At 44.8% G+C, this 19,214-nt stretch overlaps 1 protein-coding gene across 2 annotated transcripts in view; it reads left to right on the plus strand.

Annotated features, from left to right (window-relative positions):
- LOC115167143 (spondin-1) overlaps nucleotides 1-19,214 on the plus strand; it is a 140,364-nt gene that overhangs the window by 14,419 nt on the left and 106,731 nt on the right. For both annotated transcript variants that reach the window (XM_029721269.1, XM_029721271.1), the window contains exons 3-6: nucleotides 664-797; nucleotides 7,408-7,481; nucleotides 8,133-8,255; nucleotides 13,536-13,684. In XM_029721269.1, the coding sequence (XP_029577129.1) occupies nucleotides 664-797; nucleotides 7,408-7,481; nucleotides 8,133-8,255; nucleotides 13,536-13,684 (480 nt within the window). The remainder of the gene's footprint in view (nucleotides 1-663; nucleotides 798-7,407; nucleotides 7,482-8,132; nucleotides 8,256-13,535; nucleotides 13,685-19,214) is intronic.

Below are 19,214 nucleotides of genomic sequence, written 5' to 3' on the forward strand. Positions count from 1 at the left end.
TGAGTGAGTGAGTGAGTGAGTGAGTGAGTGAGTGAGTGAGTGAGTGAGTGTGTTTGCGTGTGTGTCTGTGTGTGTCTGTGTGCGCATGCGTGCGTGCGTGTGTGAAATAACCATTATATATTTGTGGTCCAGCTGTAAAGCTGTCAATTTGCCACTATAGGATAGACTTATGTACATATGTATTCAAACACAATATATTAAATTGCATGCCAGCCAGATGTATCCACTGAGTCATAGTGTAGAATGACACAAGGAGCTTAAAATGGATCAAATTCATTTATAGCATTCATTTAATTGAAAATAATTTGTGAAATGCCAAAATGTACTATTACTTTGCAATGAACAGATGTTGCTAATGAATTAGATAATGTCTAATTGAAGCGTTCTAATTAGGCCTGGTAATGAAAGCTAATGGCAGTTAAATGAAGTTGCACTTGAACTCACATTGAGAGAGGGAATCATATGACAATAGTAAATACATAGTAATGATATATATGGTATAATACAGAGAGAACATAAGGTACCATGCAATTACAAAAATAATTATCTTTCTCATTTGCTTATCCTTATTTAAATCTAATCTGTGCTGTGTGTGTGTGTGTATGTGTGTGTCTTTGTCTGTCCGTCTGTGTGTGTGTGTGTCTCTTTTTATGTGTTATACAGATCATCGATGAAGAGGACACCCAGTTCATGATCAACTGTCCCCCGGCAGTGACAGAGAGTACCCCTCGGAGACGCACCAGGATCCAGGTGTTCTGGACAGCCCCCCCCAGCTCCTCTGGTTGTGTCACCCTCAAGTAGGTACATGTAGTTGGGGCTCTCTGAAGAACCCTGGAGTAAGGATCTATAGTCCTGCATCCCCATTATCCACCCCTCTCCCGAAGTGTGCACTTGTCCTGCATACTCCCCATTATGGATGCAACAACTGTGGAAACTCCCTCCAGCCAATGCTCACATCAATCCAATGTGCAAGTGCACACTTTGGGAGAAGTGTGGAGAATCGAGATGCAGCCATGTGTGATCACCATCCGTGGTACTGGAGAGCTACGGTGTTTAGAGGCTTTTATTCCAGACCAATGGGAATATTATCTGATTCAACTAATCAATGTTTTGATGGCTTGGTGATTAGTTTATCCAGGTGTGTTAGTGCTGGGCTGGAACAAGACATTCACAACCTTTAGCTTGTGTATAGGACCAGAGTTGGTGACCATACTATGACACAAATCCAGTGTAGCTGTGACAGTGTGTTGTTGATTGTATACTGTGAATAAGGAGCTGTATGTGGACCCCTCAGGCATGTTTACATACAGTATCGTACTCACATGTGTCCTATTACTGTACATGGGAAGTTACTACTGTGCTCCTCTCCACTCCAAACCCAGCCTAAAGGTTTCACACAGAATAGATTATCAATGTTTCTTTAAGAATGTATGTTGCATAAAGAATTAAAAATCACAAGAATATCTGCAATGGCTTGGGGTGACATTAATTGATTCCTTTGCCGAGTCGTGTGCCTCCAGGGCTTGTTTAGGTGCAGTATGTGTTAGTTACCTGTACCAAACATAGATCACAGTACACTCCCATGCGTTGAGGCAGGATATTGGTTGAGGGTAGGGCCGACAGAGAGAGCGAGTGTGCGTGTGTGTGTGTGAGAGAGAGAGTGTGTGTGTGAGGGAGAGTGTATAAGCTAGAGAGAGAGAGAAAAGTAGGAGGAGAGAGAAGACCCACTGGGTACAGACGTCAATTCAGCATCTATTCCACGTTGATTCGACGTAATTTCATTGAATTAGACGTGGAAGCAACATTCAACCAGTGTGTACCGAGTGGGGGGAGAAGAGAGAGAAGAGAGAGAGCGACAAAGAAGAGAGAGAGGAACAGAAACATAGGGGTGGTGCCCTACATGGCTAATCTCTGCATTATTAAAGAGTTCAGTTGGCCTGTCACTTTCTCTCCTGCCCCGTTTAAATCTCTCACCGTGCCGTCATTATGTGTGTAGGGCTGTAAAAAAAAGGCTTGCATTTCTTATTAATGCACGTTATTATGTGCCTGTCAGAGTGAGTGATGCGATTTCCTTGCCTTCGTCTCTGTCTCTGAACTCCCCCTTTCTTTGGCTTTCTTCCTCTCTACTCTCACTCACTCTTCTCTCTCCTGTCAGTTTCTCTCTCTACTCTCACTCACTCTTCTCTTTCCTGTCGGTTTCTCTCTCTACTCTCACTCACTGTTCTCTCTCCTGTCGGTTTCTCTCTCTACTCTCACTCACTCTTCTCTCTCCTGTCGGTTTCTCTCTCTACTCTCACTCACTCTTCTCTCTCCTGTCGGTTTCTCTCTCTACTACACACCCTTTTCATTCCTTCCCCCCTCTCTCCTTTTCCTCTTCACTCTTTCTGCCTTTCTCAACCAGGGCGTAGTTGTGTTGTTCCCACAGCACACTAATCAGGCAGGCAGGCATCTTCCCCTACTTTACCTCTCAGCTATCTTATATCTATTGGGAGAAAGGAGGTGGGACAGAGAGTGGGGGACAGAGGCAGAGAAAGAGGGAGAGAGACAATACAAGAGGAAGAGTGATCAGTATAGAAGAGATGAATGGACAGAATGGAAAGAGAGTGGCAGCATGTGAGATGAGGAGAGAGTGAGATATAGTCACTTGTGGACGTTAGGGAGTGGGGATGTGATACTAAGGTACGTCCAGTGGGGTAGCTTGTTTTTCACTGTAGAGTGATGACACCAGGCGAGGAGAGGTCCATCGTTGAAAAGGAAGTGTTTTTGGAAACTGGGAAGTTGAATTACTGGGTGATCACTCTTATTAAAGTTTTGTCAGTGAAGTGGGGCAGGTGCACCCCTAAACATCATATTGACAGATTATTATTGAGAAGCTGTTGTATATCGCTGACCCACACAGACAGACAGACACACACACACACACACACACATAGACAGACACAGACACGCAGGCAGCATTGAATCTGAAATGGTTGATTTCAGTGTGGCGTTTACAGGTTTTCTGATCTTGTGACTTTACTAGCTTAAATAACAAATGGACGGAGAGAGAAATACGGTTAATGCCAACAGGCGTTTTAATGTTACACTGCACGGGGTAATGGGGAGCTGCACAAAACCAACCTAGCCTGAACTAGCTAGCCATAAATCACAGTCCAACAGGAGGTATCTCCCCAGAGATATAATCACGAGAGAAAGAAAATAGGGCTCTCCCCATTAGATATATTCCCCCTCTTCTATTACCATGACAACCCCATAAACAATGGACGTGACTGGCGCTGCCAGCCTGGGGGAGGGTCTGCCCACCTTACCCCAGCTACGATAGTAGTTGTTTCATCAGAGAATGAGGGATTTCATTGTTTGTACGAGCAGAGGAATGTTAGTTTTTAATTTCAATGCTCTCAGCCTGCCTGTCTGCCTACCTGTCAAATAACCTGGTAGCTCAGACACCTCTGGCAATAACTGTTAAGGAAAAACAGACTGTGCATGTGTCTGGTGCCTGTGTGTGTGTTTGTGTGTGTTTACGTGTACGTGTGCATGTGTGTTTGTGTGAGTGTGTGTAATACAACGTAATACAACATGTGTAGATGTGTACTGTGTATATTACTGTGTATAGTGTCACCATTGCTCAGTTTGTCTGTGTGGAAAGTGATCAGTTCAGAGCATCGTCAGAGTTTTTGAGAGCTCCTCTAGTGCTGTGGCTAGAGAGGCTGTGGTATGACGGCCCCTCCTCCCTGATGGTTCGCTGTAATTGAGGAGTAGCTGCTGTCTCCTGGTGGCTGGAAACAGTGAGTGTGGTGGTTTGGTCTGGCTCACCATGATTATGGGGGTCAAAAAGGGACAGACGTTTGTCTGATTTCTGGACTACACTCCCTGTAGAGTCTTTATATTTTTGTTAATTTATACAGAAAAGTCATTCTTTTTTTCAGGTTCACCTGACATAAAGTGTAGTACAGTATTGACAGTCAGAACATGATAGTGTCAAAACCTATTTGAAATCTCCAGGAATATAATAACATGAACACAATGGCAGGTAGATTAAAAAGCCTTCCCAGAGAGAATTGCAGTCTAGCTGTGCAGTTATTACATGTGAGATGAGTAGGAATGGTTCAATGAAACTGGTACAGCATGTGCCTTCCCAAAAGAACGAACTGTAAACAAATAGCTATGTTTATTTATCCCTCTCTCACCTGGCCACACACACACACACACACGTACACGCGCACACGCGCGCACACACACACACACACACACACACACACACACACACACACACACGCACGCACGCACGCACGCACACACACACATGCACATGCACACAAACGTGTGCGCACACACGCATGCACACACACACACACACACCCTCCTACCCACCCTAACACCAGAGCGCTTTTGAGGCGATAACCATCGGCGGCGTGGAGCCAGGAAAGTGAGTCTGGCTTTAATAGTGTCTCATTGATAGAATTTAAATTGGATGTTAAATAAGCATTACTGTGCCTGATTGCCTGGCCGGCCCCAGAAAGTGGGCAGCTAGTGAGGCAGTTTGTGAGCGGCTCACTCAGGGAGAGATATCTGAAATTGGGGTGAGATTGAATTAAAGTGTGAACAATTAGAGATATGCTGGTGGTGTGTTTAGGAGCGCCTGGGGTAGGGTACCCCTGTCACCTTTGTACTTCTAGGTACACCCCTCAGACAGGTTTCTTCATGTCCTGCTGCTATCCCCTTCCAAACCCATTCCTTGTTTTCGGATGGGATCTGTTGTGTTTATGCTTTATTTTCTTCTCTTCTTATTTCCCTCTCTCTCTCTCTCTCTCTTCTCTTTCCTCTCTGTCTCTGTCTCTGTCTCGCTGTGCGCCTTAGAGAGTAAAAATGTGTAAAAAAAGAGAGAGGGTGAGAAAAAGAGAGATGAAGAGAGTGTTGTGTTATGTTAATAGGGGCATACATCACTCCGTCAATGTAGAGATAGTGTCCCTTCTCTGTCCGGCCTGCCTGACACAGCCTCCTCAAACATAATCCCCCTGACAGCCTGCTCTGGAGACAGGCAGGAGAAACAGACAGCAGAGTGGTAGGAGGTTTATTTATAATAAAAAAAAAACATTTTTTGTGACTTCTAATTGGTAGTTACGGTCTTGTCCCATCGCTGCAACTCCCATACGGACTCAGGAGAGGCAAACGTCGAGAGCCATGCGTCCTCCGAAACATGGCCATGCCAAGCTGCACTGCTTCCTAACACACTGCTCGCTTAACCTGTAAGCCAGCCACACCAATGTGTCAGAGGAAACACCATACAACTGGCTACCACAGTCAGCGTACATGCTCCCGGCACACCACAAGGAGTCGCTAGAGCACTAAGTGACAAGGACATCCCGGCTGGCCAAACACTCCCCTAACCCGGACGACGCTGGGCCAAATGTGCCCCGCCCCATGGGTCTCCCGGTCGTGGCCGGCTGCAAAGCAGCCCGGGATCGAGCCCAGGTCTATAGTGACGCCTCTAGCACTGTGATGCAGTGCCTTAGACCGATGTGCCACTCGGGAGGCCCTAGTGGTAGGAGGTTTGCTTGGGGAATAGGTTGGAATCTCATCAGAATTGAGAGAAAGCAGCTCATCTGGAGTGTGTCCTTCATGGATAAGGTGAAATTAATGATTTTGTCTTATTTGTCCTTGTCTCGTATGTCTCTTTCTTTGTGCCCTTTCTCCTCAGTACCACGGCTTCCTGAGATGAGCATATAGTACATCTCTCTGTCTTTATACCTTTCCTCTTCTACATCTACGTCTCCTCTCGCTCTTCTCTCTCTCTCGCTCTTCTCCCTCTCTCTCTTTCTCTCTCTCTCTCTCTCTGTCTTTATACCTTTCCTCTTCTACATCTACGTCTCCTCTCGCTCTTCTCCCCCTCTCTCTCTCTCCCTCTCTCTCTCTCTCTCTCTCTCTCTCTCCCTCTCTCTCTCTCCCTCTCTCTCTCTCTCTCTCTCTCTCTCTCTCTCTCTCTCTCTTTATTTTTGTGACTGTGGGAGAGGACAGTGACAGCAGTGGGCTCGGCCCAGCTTGGACTCCTGCTCCATAAACAGTCCAGCTGGACATGATCCACCTGGACTAGACCCAGAACCCAGACAGTCCAGAGCCTAGAACCTACACCCTTCTGCTACCCTCTGCCCACTATCACCATAGAAACCTGCAGCCTGTTGTGGGTAGCCAAGTCTGATGTAATGTACGGCACCTGAATGGAGTTTGTTTGTGACAGCTTTTGGGCCCTGAAAGTAATTTGTTTGCGATCGTTTCTGGCCCGCACGCAGGCCCCCTTCTGGCCCTTGAAGGGGTTTGTTTGTGTCTGATTTGCATGTCAAGGCCCCACTAAGACCTGTGTCCACCCAGCACACTGTGGCTCTGCCCCCAGACAGCTCTATCAGAACAGTCTCTCTGCCAGGACCAGGAGCAGGACTTTAGCTCTGGGAAACGTAACTTTTGGCCTGTCACTCAGTCTTATCTCTGACACGCTGTAGTTCCTCTCGCCTGAGTGTGTGTGTGTGTGTGTGTATGTGTGTGTGTGTGTGTGTGTGTGTGTGTGTGTGTGTGTGTGTGTGTGTGTGCTTGCTCACTCTTGATCGTTTCTCAAAAGGGAAGCTTACGTTCAGACTTTTTTCTCTCCTTTTCCTCTTTCTCTGTAGGTTTTCAATCTCATTTCCAACCTCATCTCTCTCCTGCTAAATACACATCTTAATGTTAATAAACACTTAAGAGCTAGCAAATCCCTCCGGTCTGAGAGTCCCTGTGATTCAGCTCCCCTGTGCGCTCTAGTAGCTGATCTCAGACCTGTCTGGAAGCACAAGAGCATGTTGCTGATTAACACAGGACCTGCTCTAGTAGCTGATCTCAGACCTGTCTGGAATCACATTAAAATGTTGATGAATAACACCGGACCTGCTTTATTAGCTGATCTCAGACCTGTCTGGAATCACATTAAAATGTTGATGAATAACACAGAACCTGCTCTAGTAGCTGATCTCAGAACTGTTGGGAGACCTGTCTGGATGCACAAGAACACTTCCTCCCCAGGTTTTATTCATTCAGACACTCAACACTCATCCTGAGTTCAACATTACTCCAAATGCCCCCCGGTTACTCCCTGTGCTAAAATTAGTATTTAACTCTGTTCTCTTCTTTCTCTCCCTTCTCCCTCATCTCCTGCTTATTTCCTCCCTTATTTCACCTGATCTCCTGCCTTGTCATCCTCTCGTCCTTTCTTGTCTTTTCTCCTCTATTCATTCCCTCTCTCTTTCAACCCTCATCTCCACTTTACCCTCATCTTTTCACTTTTCATCTGCTTTCTCTTTCCAACCTTTCATCTCCTTTCTCTTAACCTGAAACTTCCTCTTCTCCTCCCACCCTCCTCCCCTCCTCCTTCTTTCTCTGCAGGGCCAGCATTGTCCAGAAGAGGATCATCTACTTCCAGGATGAAGGCTCTCTCACCAAGAGGATGTGTGAGAAAGGTATGTCCTCCATTACTGAGATGTAGTAAAGGGCGCTACATATCTTCCACTCCTCCTCTCTCTCCCTTACTATATCTCAATATCTCCTGTCTTACTCTCTCTTCCCTTACTGGGTCAGGATCCTTACACTTGTGCTGTATCTCCCAAGCTGTGCATGACATTGGATATAGAATTTACAGAGACTAATCAAAAGAATAGCTTTACACCTCCCTCCCTCCCTCCCTCACCCTCCCTCCCTCCCTCCCTCCCTCCCTCCCTCCATCTCTTCACCACATCATCATGTAAATAACCAGGCAAAATCAGGAGCCTATATTCATCCCCTCCTCTCCATCTGAGCTAACCACACAGTTGTGGAAGGAATTGGACATTTAAGACAACTGCACTTCTCATATTTCTCAACTCAGTGACCTTATCATAGCAACTGTGTAGCATGTATTTATTTTCAAAAGACAGCTCAATATGAAAGCCTAATATATCTAATTTACCCTTATTCTTTTGCTTCAAACCACAGTAAATAAGCCCATCTCCTCTCCTCTCCCCTCCTCTGTCCCCTACCTATAACAACCCTATACCTCTCTCTGCTGTCAAACTCTCTCTCCTCCATTAACCCCCCCTCTCTCTTTCACTCTCTCACTCTCTCTCTCTTCTCAGAGTCATTGTTTGGGGAGACCACAGAGAAGCCTTTGCTGGATTGCTGTGCTTGTGGAACAGCCAAGTACAGAGTCACCTTCTACGGCAACTGGTCAGAGAAGGTCCACCCCAAAGACTACCCTCGTAAGTACCCCATAACAACTTCCAAATTACCCAGTTACATAGCCCATTTAATCCCTGAAAGACAACTTTAGTTAGTCCCCCATTTCACCCCAGGGCTACCCTAGTTGGTGCCTCCATTGCGTCAAAAACCCCTTTACTAATAAAATTGCCCTACTGTTCAAGTACCCAGCATCACATTCTTCCTAGGATACTACAACCTCCATGGCCAACCCAGGATACCCTCTCCCCAGGTTGGTGTGCCCCTGTCTCGTTCCTCCCCCAGCTTGGCCCTGGGCCTCGGTCTGTGGTGCTGCACTGTATAACCTTGAGCCTGACTCCCCAGCAGGCAGGCAGGGTGTGAATTGAGATGGGGATTACTGGTCTCTCCCCTCCTTCTAAGACACTCCTCTCTCTCTCACACAGCCCAGATCAATATAATGACTAGCATGGAGTCCCACAGTAAGATAAACCTGCAGATCGAGCAACACCCTAATTTATTGGCTTAGGAGAGACAGGAGTGTATGTGTGTGTGTGTGTCTTTCTGTTTTTGTGCATGTCTGTTTCTGTTACATTGTGTGTGTGTGTGTGTGTGTGTGTGTGTGTGTGTGTGTGTGTGTCTTTCTGTTTTTGTGCCTGTCTGTTTCTGTTACATTGTGTGTGTGTGTGTGTGTGTGTGTGTGTGTGTGTGTGTGTGTGTGTGTGTTCATGCATGCATTTCCACTCTGTGTCTTCGGAAACCCATTACTGGTTTTGTGGTTTTTATTATTGAGTTCTCCTCACCAACACAAAGTCATAGCCAAGGTAACCATCTCTGGTTGTCATACATACAGCAGATCACCATTGCTAAAAGAGGTTGTAGCAAAAGTTTTCACACGCTATCCACAGTCACGATGGTCTGTGAGTGTCTGCTTCTTCATTGCTAGCAGCAGGAGTATGAGAGCGAAAAAAGAGAGCGGGAGAGAGAGAAGAAGATACAGCACAATGTCAAGTCAGGCTGCTATTTTTACAAGGCGTCCATTCGTCCTTCAAGCTGAAGGGAGGCACACGTGAAGGCCGATGACATACATTCTGATGTTGAAGGTTACTCTAAAACAGGCTAACAGGTTTTTTATTCTCCTCGCTCCCGCCATCGTCACATGCACTGCTTTATTTCCCTCTCTGTGTGACTATAGTTAAGCAATAAGGTCCGAGGAGGAGTGGTATATGGCTAATATGCACAACACAACGTGGCGTGCCTGGACACAGCCCTTAGCCGTGGTATATTGGCAATATATCACAAACCCCTGAGGTGCATTATTGCTATTATAAACTGGTTACCAATGTAATTAGAGCAGTAAAAAAAACATGTTTTGTCATACCCATGGTATACGGTCTGATATAGCATGGATGTCAGCCAATCAGCATTCAGGGCTCGAACCACCCAGTTTATAGTAAGTAATACACCGCTGAGAAGCTATTCAACCATTATCTTTGGAGAGTGGAGATAGCCAGCAGGTTTCCTGGTTACCTGAACCCATTCAGAAAGACTCAGGAGAGACACAGGTAGAGAGAGCCCAACCAAGATAACCATGACTGGTACTCAGGTGGCTAAGTGTACCAGAGAATTGCCCTGTGGTTTGGATGGATCTGAGGTTACATCCAGGGATTCACAGATCAAGTGTCATTTCATGTCTTCTGTGGATATGGGTTCTCAATAGTATTTCTACCAGACTCACACAAAGCTGAAATATGAGCAATATGAGCAATCACGTTGCTCAATTCAGCAAGACTATTAGACTGAGAGAAAGAGAAAGAGATGGAAGGAGTTTTGCAGAGAGTATGAAAATAGGCTGTGGAACATCAGAGTATATGACTGAGATTGGATACAGTTCTGACGGATATAGAGGGATTAACCTTACTGAGTTTGTGGTGACCGCTTCCCCTATGTGTGTGTGTGTGTGTGTGTGTGTGTGTGTGTGTGTGTGTGTGTGTGTGTGTGTGTGTGTGTGTGTGTGTGTGTGTGTGTGTGTGTGTGTGTGTGTGTGTGTGTGTGTACACCCCATCACGCCAGAGGAGTGTTATAAATTGCAAAAGGAAATGAGAAAGGAGGATTTGAGTGGTCAGATAGAAAGTCTTTGCTGAACAAAGACTTTCAGATAATATGTGTGAGTTGCTCTGATGAAGAGAGGAGAGAGGGATGAGGAGGAGAGGAAGTGGGATATGAGTTTATTTTGTTGCAATAAAGAAGATAATTATCCACTCGGAGGTCTTTGACCTTGGGAAGTGAAGAGAGGACAATAGATTGCATCAGCAGGCCGAAGTTTGACTTCATAGTTGGAAACTCAGTATGCTATTTCAAGTTTTTAATGTCACGTGAACAAGTACAGTGAAAGGCCTTTCTTGCAAGCTCTAAACTCAACAATGTAGTAATCACTAACAATGTAATACTAAAAATAACATAAGGTAGAACAAAAACACATAAGAAATAATAATAAGAAATAAGAAGGACACAAGAAAGTAAGTAAGCATACTATATACAGGTTCAGTCAGTTCCAGTACCATATTTACAATGTGCAGGGCTATTGGATCGATTTAGGTAGGTATGTATAGGGTTAAGGTGACGGGATATCAGGATATATGATAAACAGAGTAGCAGCAGTGTAGTAGCAGTGTATATGGTGATTGTATGTGAGTGGGTGTACGTGCGTGTGTGTAGTCAGTATAAATGTATGTGCATATTATGTGTGTGTGAGCAAATGATAAAGTGAGCGGTTGTCTGTGTGTTGGAGTGTCAGTGTGTGTGAGTGTGTAGGGAGGGTGCTGTGAGGGTGCATAGAGACAGTGCAAAAATAAGGGTCAACTCAGAGAGTCCGTGTAGCCATTTGGTTAGCTATTTAGTTAGCTATTTAGCAGGCTTGTGGATAAATGCTGTTCAGGAACCTGTTGGTGTCAGACTTGATGCTTGACTGGTTGGAGTCTTTAACAATTTTTCAAGGCCTTCCTTTCACACCGCCTGATATATAGGTCCTGTATGGCAGGGAGCTCGGCCCCAATGTTGTACTGGGCTGTCCGCACCACCCTCTGTATCGCCATGCGCTCGAGGGTGGTGCTATTGCCATACCAAGCAGTGATGCAGTCAGTCAAGATGCTCTCAATGGTACAGCTGTATAAGTTTTGGAGGATTTGAGGGCACATGCTAAACATTTTCAACCTCCTGAGGTGTGTGTGGACCATTTTAAGTTCTTAGTGATTTGGACACCAAGGAACTTGAAGCTCTCAAGCTTGGAGTTTGTCTGGTAGAGAGGCGTTGTTTGGCAGATCACGATTGGGTCTTCCTTTGTAATCCGTAATTGACTGTAGCCCCTGCCACATGCGGCGGGCGTCGGAGCCTGTGTTATATTATTCCACCATATTCCTATATTGTCCTTTTGCTCGTTTGATTACTCTGTGGAGATCATAGCGGGATTTCTCATATTTGTTCCGGTCCTCAGCTGTAGCCTCAGGGTTGTCTGCGATATGTATTTATATTTATTTAACCTTTATTTAACTAGTTAAGTCAGTTAAGAACAAATTCTTATTTACAATGAAGGCTTACCCTGGCCAAACCCTAACCTGGACAACGCTGGCCAATTGTGCACGGCCCTATGGGACTCCCAATCATGGCTGGTTGTGATACAGCCTGGAATCGAACCAGGGTCAGTAGTGATGCCTCTAGCACTGAGATGCAGTGCCTTAGAACGCTGCGCCACTCGGGAGCGATAGCCCTGTGTGCAGTAGCCCTGACCTCTAGTTTAGCGCCAACCTCAGTGTTAATCCAGGGCTTTTGATTGGGGAAGCAGTGAACCTTCAGTGTGGGGACAAAGTTGCAAATGCATTTCCTAATGAAGCTGGTGATGTAGGTGGTTAGCTCGTTGGTTTTATCGGCGGAGTCTCGAAACATATTCCAATCAGCGCTAAAAAGCAGTCCTGTAGCATAGTATCTGATTCTGGTTACCATTTCTCAACGGGTACTTCGTGTTTGAGCTTCTGCTTGTAAACAGGAAGCAGGTGTACGTAGTCATGATCTGATTTGCCGAATGGCAGACGAGACAGTGCCTTATATGCTTGCTTGTGGGTAGAATAACAGTGGTCTAGGACTTTATCGCCTCTAGTGGCGAAGGAGACTTGTCTTAATGACACGGAATTAAAACCACCGTTAACCATTAAAGCAGCCTCCAGATATAAGTTTTCCTACTTATTTATAGCCTTGAACAGCTTGTTATTGTGTCTCTCTGAACATTGCAATAAACTGTATGGGCCAATTGCAACCATCGAAAGCCGCCAGATTATTGCCAGCTGATCTCTCGTTAAACCATCAATACACACTAAAGTCACCCGCACAACTGATCTCAATTGCAACCCACATTGGCCAGCGATTTACCGCTCCCTAACGTAGATGTCAAGGTTATCAGACTATTTCACCCTCTGGTTGTTATTATCATCAGAACAATTTAGTCCTAATCTTTATGAGGAGACTAAGGGCGATTTATATATTTGATAATAATTCTGTACAACTGAAATAAAATATTTTGTCGTTTACGACTGCAAATCTACTGTCTACTGTTTACCGACATGTTGTATGAATGAAAACTAATATTGATGGTCTAGCCTAAAATTCTCGTACTCAAATAAGTATTTTTTTACATTCATCAGCCTTACGGTTTTCCGATGCTACTGATCAATATTTCATTGGGGGCAGGAGTAGAGAATCTAGACCAGCTGTCTGGTATCATAATCCCTTGACACGGTAACGAGAGATCAACTGATCTGATGGTTTATCCTTGTGGGTTTTTCATTGCAATCAAGCTTAGTTTAACCTGCAGGTGCATGTAATCTCCCTTTCGTTAGTAGTGTTTAAAAAATTCCAGTGGTAACCTGCAGGAGCATGTTAAGTTCTACTTGTTCATTGCAATCGAGCGTAAATGTCTACAGAGATTTACTGAGAGTAAGGTACTGAGCCTCTGATGTAAAAAAATCTGTAATATAGTACTATAATTACTGTGTCACGATCTGATACGTACATTACTACTATATGAATAATTATCTGTCATTTCAAAGTGAATAAGAAACAGAACATTCTGTAACCTTACATTAATCTTATCTTAATTACAGTTGTTTACTTTTTATACACATATCATTACCTATTACCAATATATATTATGCCTTGCAGAATGGGAATAGGTGCAAACCTTTCACTGGCACAAATGTTTGGCCAGCCTGCCTCCTGGATAGTATGAGATTATGATAATTCTGGTGTTGTTTTGTTTTTCTTAACCTCACCAGGGCGTGCTAACCACTGGTCGGCCATCATCGGAGCGTCCCACTCTAAGAACTACGTGCTGTGGGAGTATGGTGGCTACGCCAGCGAGGGCATCAAGAAGGTGGCCGAGCTGGGATCACCTGTGTCCATGGAGGAAGAGATCAGGCAGAAGGTAAGACTTGACATGGCCGTATGTACGTACACCTGCTATTGATATTGCAGCAGATTTGAGGGTCCAGCGATTGACAAGCCAACACCTTATCCATTACGCCAAGAGCTCTGCATCCCTTGCTGATGTTCTGGGTGTTGGCTTAAGGTCGCTACAATATGTCACTTTTTATCTGACCAAGATGATCGGATCACTCTCCGATTATGCTTCACTGCGTCCTCACATGGAATCCAGACTAGCGTTGTATTCTGAGTGGGGATGCAATGTTGTTCAAATGTGGTTGAAAGCTTGAGAATCCATTATAAACATGTTGGTAGTGCTATTGCTACTGCAGTGGAGGATCTATGAGTCTTTTATGTATGTCAAGGATGGCAAGCCCATAGAAATAATTTAAATCACCATCCCCATTCAAGTCATTGTTCAACTTGCCATGGTTTGCGGGGCTTTTCCCATTCTAGTAATGATATCTATATGGACCAGCCAATGGCTCTACTCTCTGGATAATCCAGGTGGCTGTGGTATCAGTACAGTAAGTAATGGAGTTTTCATATCTCAGTGGGCGTTCTGATCGATCCGTGAGCTACAGAGTACTTTAATTAATTACATACAGTAAGTCTCTCAACCTGCCCCTTTATGTGGTTTTATACTTCACAGCTGGGAAATGCATGGTGGACACTTGCGTTTTCTACGTCCTTTTGATATTCAAAGTAGATAATGTCTACTTGGTATATACAGTATAAAGCCATGGAATTGGAACATGAAGTGTTTCCCAAAGTGTGTTGAAGCATTCAATACTTTTTGCATAATGATTTCCACAAGTGATGACCTAAATGAGAGACAAACATCTGTACTATAAGTATCAATGCAAATGTTGGTTAATGGTCTGCTTAATGGCCCGTGTCCCTTGCAACTGGTGATGTCCTCAAATCCTATGAAGTTCACATTCATGCAAGGTTAATAGATACATTCATGTTGGTAGGTACGAGAGCACCTCTCTTGTTCAATAAATATTAAATATGAAAATATTGTTTAGCAGTTTTACCTCAAGTAAAAATCTTCCTCTGTTTCAGTTTCTCACCATATTTCAATGTCTGCATGTCTTTCACACTCTCTCCCACTCCCTCTGTTACTTGTCCTTTTTCCATCTCTCTCTCCCACTCTCTTCTCCAAACCTTTTCTCTCTCTCTCTCTCTCTCTCTCTCTCTCTCTCTCTCTCTCTCTCTCTCTCTCTCTCTCTCTCTCTCTCATTCTTTAAATAGCTTGTGCTAGTGTGTAGCAGATGGGCCCATAGAGTGTATTATTGTAGTGTAATATTGAAGACCTGGAGTCACGGCACATAATGAGAGCACACTGTGAGAGCTGGGCTCTGTGCGTCATCACTGCCACCTATCCACAAGGCTGTATTATCCACAATACTGTCTGCTATAGTATCTGTATTAGTCCTAATGGACCTTCTCCAAACGATTAGAGCTAATACAGGATTTATGGAGAGGCGGACACAAAGCAAGGTTGGTGTCAGTTTTAACCCTACAGTGCAGAGTAGTTACAGTATCAAATCAAATTTATTTATATAGCCCTTCTTACATCAGCTGATATCTCAAAGTGCTGTACAGAAACCTAGCCTAAAATCCCAAACAGCAAGCAATGCAGGTGTAGAAGCACGGTGGCTAGGAAAAACTCCCTAGAAAGGCCAAAACCTAGGAAGAAACCTAGTGAGGAACCAGGCTATGAGGGGTGGCCAGTCCTCTTCTGGCTGTGCCGGGTGGAGATTATAACAGCACATGGCCTAGATGTTCAAATGTTCATAAATGACCAGCATTGTCAAATAAAAATAGTCATAGTAGTTGTCGAGGGTGCAACAAGTCAGTAACACAAGAGTAAGTGTCAGTTGGCTTTTTCATTGCCGATCTTTGAGAGTATCTCTACCGCTCCTGCTGTCTCTAGAGAGTTGAAAACAGCAGGTCTGGGACAGGTAGCACGTCCGGTGAATAGGTCAGGGTTCCAGCAGGTCTGGGACAACAGGTCTGGGACAGGTAGCACGTCCGGTGAACAGGTCAGGCTTCCATAGCTGCAGGCAGAACAGTTGGAACTGGAGCAGCAGCACGGCCAGGTGAACTGGGGACAGCAAGGAGTCATCAAGCCAGGTAGTCCTGAGGCATGGTCCTAGGGCTCAGGTCCTCCGAGAGAGAGAAAGAAAGAAAGAGAAAGAGAGAATTAGAGAGAGCATATTTAAATTCACATAGGACACCGGAAAAGACAAGAGAAATACTCCAGATGTGACAGACTGACCCTAGCCCCCCCGACACAAACTACTGCAGCATAAATACTGGAGGCTGAGACAGGAGGGGTCAGGAGACACTGTGGCCCCATCCGATGAAACCCCCGGACAGGGCCAAACAGGTAGGATATAACCCCACCCACTTTGCCAAAGCACAGCCTCCACACCACTGGAGCGATATCTCCAACCACCAACATACCATCCTGGGACAAGGCCGAGTATAGCCCACAAAGATCTCCGCCACGGCACAGCCCAAGGGGGGACACCAACCCAGACAGGAAGACCACGTCAGTGACTCAACCCACTCAAGTGACGCACCCCTCCCAGGGACGGCATGGAAGAACACCAGTAAGCCAGTGACTCAGCCCCCGTAATAGGGGTAGAGGCAGAGAATCCCAGTGGAAAGAGGGGAAACCGGCCTGGCAGAGACAGCAAGGGTGGTTCGTTGCTCCAGCCTTTCCGTTCACCTTCACACCCCTGGGCCAGACTACACTTAATCATAGGTCCTACTGAAGAGATGTGTCTTCAGTAAAGACTTAAAGGTTGAGACTGAGTCTGCGTCTCTCACATGGGTAGGCAGACTATTCCATAAAAATGGAGCTCTATAGGAGAAAGCCCTGCCTCCAGCTGTTTGCTTAGAAATTCTAGGAACAATTAGGAGGCCCGCATCTTGTGACCGTAGCGTACGTGTAGGTGTGTATGGCAGGACCAAATCGGAAAGATAGGTAGGAGCAAGCCCATGTAATGCTTTGTAGGTTAGCAGCAAAACCTTGAAATCAGCCCTTGCCTTAACAGGAAGCCAGTGTAGGGAGGCTAGCACTGGAGTAATATGATCAAATTTTTGGGTTCTAGTCAGGATTCTAGCAGCCGTATTTAGCACTAACTGAAGTTTATTTAGTGCTTTATCCGGGTAGCCGGAAAGTAGAGCATTGCAGTAGTCCAACCTAGAAGTAACAAAGGCATGGATTCATTTTTCTGTGTCATTTTTGGACAGAAAGTTTCAGATCTTTGCAATGTTACGTAGATAGAAAAAAGCTGTCCTTGAAACAGTCTTGATATGTTCTTCAAAAGAGAGATCAGGGTCCAGAGTAACGCCGAGGTCCTTCACAGTTTTATTTGAGACGACTGTACAACCATCCAGATTAATTGTCAGATTCAACAGAAGATCTCTTTGTTTCTTGGGACCTAGAACAAGCATCTCTGTTTTGGCCAAGTTTAAGAGTAGAAAGTTTGCAGCCATCCACTTCCTTATGTCTGAGACACAGGCTTCTAGCGAGGGCAATTTTGGGGCTTCACCATGTTTCATTGAAATGTACAGCTGTGTGTCATCCGCATAGCAGTGAAATTTAACATTATGTTTTCGAATGACATCCCCAAGAGGTAAAATATATAGTGAAAACAACAGTGGTCCTAAAACGGAACCTTGAGGAACACCGAAATGTACAGTTGATTTGTCAGAGGACAAACCATTCACAGAGACAACTGATATCTTTCCGACAGATAAGACCTAAACCAGGCCAGAACTTGTCCATGTAGACCAATTTGGGTTTCCAATCTCTCCAAAAGAATGTGGTGATCGATGGTATCAAAAGCAGCACTAAGATCTAGGAGCACGAGGACAGACGCAGAACCCCGGTCTGACGTCATTAAAAGGTCATTTACCACCTTCACAAGTGCAGTCTCAGTGCTATGATGGGGTCTAAAACCAGACTGAAGCGTTTCGTGTACATTGTTTGTCTTCAGGAAGGCAGTGAGTTGCTGCGCAACAGCTTTTTCAAAATTTTTTGAGAGGAATGGAAGATTCGATATAGGCCGATAGTTTTTTATAATTTCTGGGTCAAGATTTGGCTTTTTCAAGAGAGGCTTTATTACTGGCACTTTTAGTGAGTTTGGTACAAATCCGGTGGATAGAGAGCCGTTTATTATGTTCGACATAGGAGGGCCAAGCAGCTCTTTCAGTAGTTTAGTTGGAATAGGGTCCAGTATGCAGCTTGAAGGTTTAGAGGCCATGATTATTTTCATCATTTTGTCAAGAGATATAGTACTAAAGCACTTTAGTGTCTCCCTTGATCCTAGGTCCTGGCAGGGTTGTGCAGACTCAGGACAACGGAGCTTTGGAGGAATACGCAGATTTAAAGAGGAGTCCGTAATTTGCTTTCTAATGATCATGATCTTTTCCTCAAAGAAGTTCATGAATTCATCACTGCTGAAGTGAGAGCCATCCTCTCTTGGGGAATGCTGCTTTTTAGTTAACTTTGCGACAGTATCAAAATAAATTTCGGATTGTCCTTATTTTCCTCAATTAAGTTGGAAAAATAGGATGATCGAGCAGCAGTGAGTGCTCTTCAATACTGCACGGCACTGTCTTTCCAAGCTAGTCGGAAGACTTACAGTTTGGTGTGGCGCCATTTCCGTTCCCATTTTCTGGAAGCATGCTTCAGATCTTGTGTATTTTCTGTAAAGCAGGGAGCTAGTTTCTTATGACAAATGTTTCTAGTTTTTAGGGGTGCAACTGCATCTAGGGTATTGCGCAAGCTTAAATTGAGTTCCTCGGTTAGGTGGTTAACTGATTTTTGTCCTCTGACGTCCTTGGGTAGGCAGAGGGAGACTGGAAGGGCATCAAGGAATCTTTGGGTTGTCTGAGAATTTATAGCACGACTTTTAATGCTTCTTGGTTGGGGTCTGAGCAGATTATTTGTTGCGATTGCGAACGTAATAAAATGGTGGTCCGATAGTCCAGGGTTATGAGGGAAAACATTAAGATCCACAACATTTATTCCATGGGACAAAACTAGGTCCAGAGTATGACTGTGGCAGTGAGTAGGTCCAGAGACATGTTGGACAAAACCCACTGAGTCGATGATGGCTCCGAAAGCCTTTTGGAGTGGGTCTGTGGACTTTTCCATGTGAATATTAAAGTCACCAAAAATTAGAATATTATCTGCGATGACTACAAGGTCCGATAGGAATTCAGGGAACTCAGTGAGGAACGCTGCATATGGCCCAGGAGGCCTGTAAACAGTAGCTATAAAAAGTGATTGAGTAGGCTGCATAGATTTCATGACTAGAAGCTCAAAAGACGAAAACGTTGTTGTTGTTTTTTGGGGGGTAAATTTAAATTTGCTATCATTAATGTTAGCAACACCTCCGCCTTTGCGGGATGCGCGGGGGATATGGTCACTAATGTAACCAGGGGGTGAGGCCTCATTTAACACACTAAATTCATCAGGTTTAAGCCATGTTTCAGTCAGGCCA

The sequence above is a fragment of the Salmo trutta genome, chromosome 29 (assembly GCF_901001165.1).
Source record: "Salmo trutta chromosome 29, fSalTru1.1, whole genome shotgun sequence".
Lineage (NCBI taxonomy): Eukaryota > Metazoa > Chordata > Actinopteri > Salmoniformes > Salmonidae > Salmo > Salmo trutta.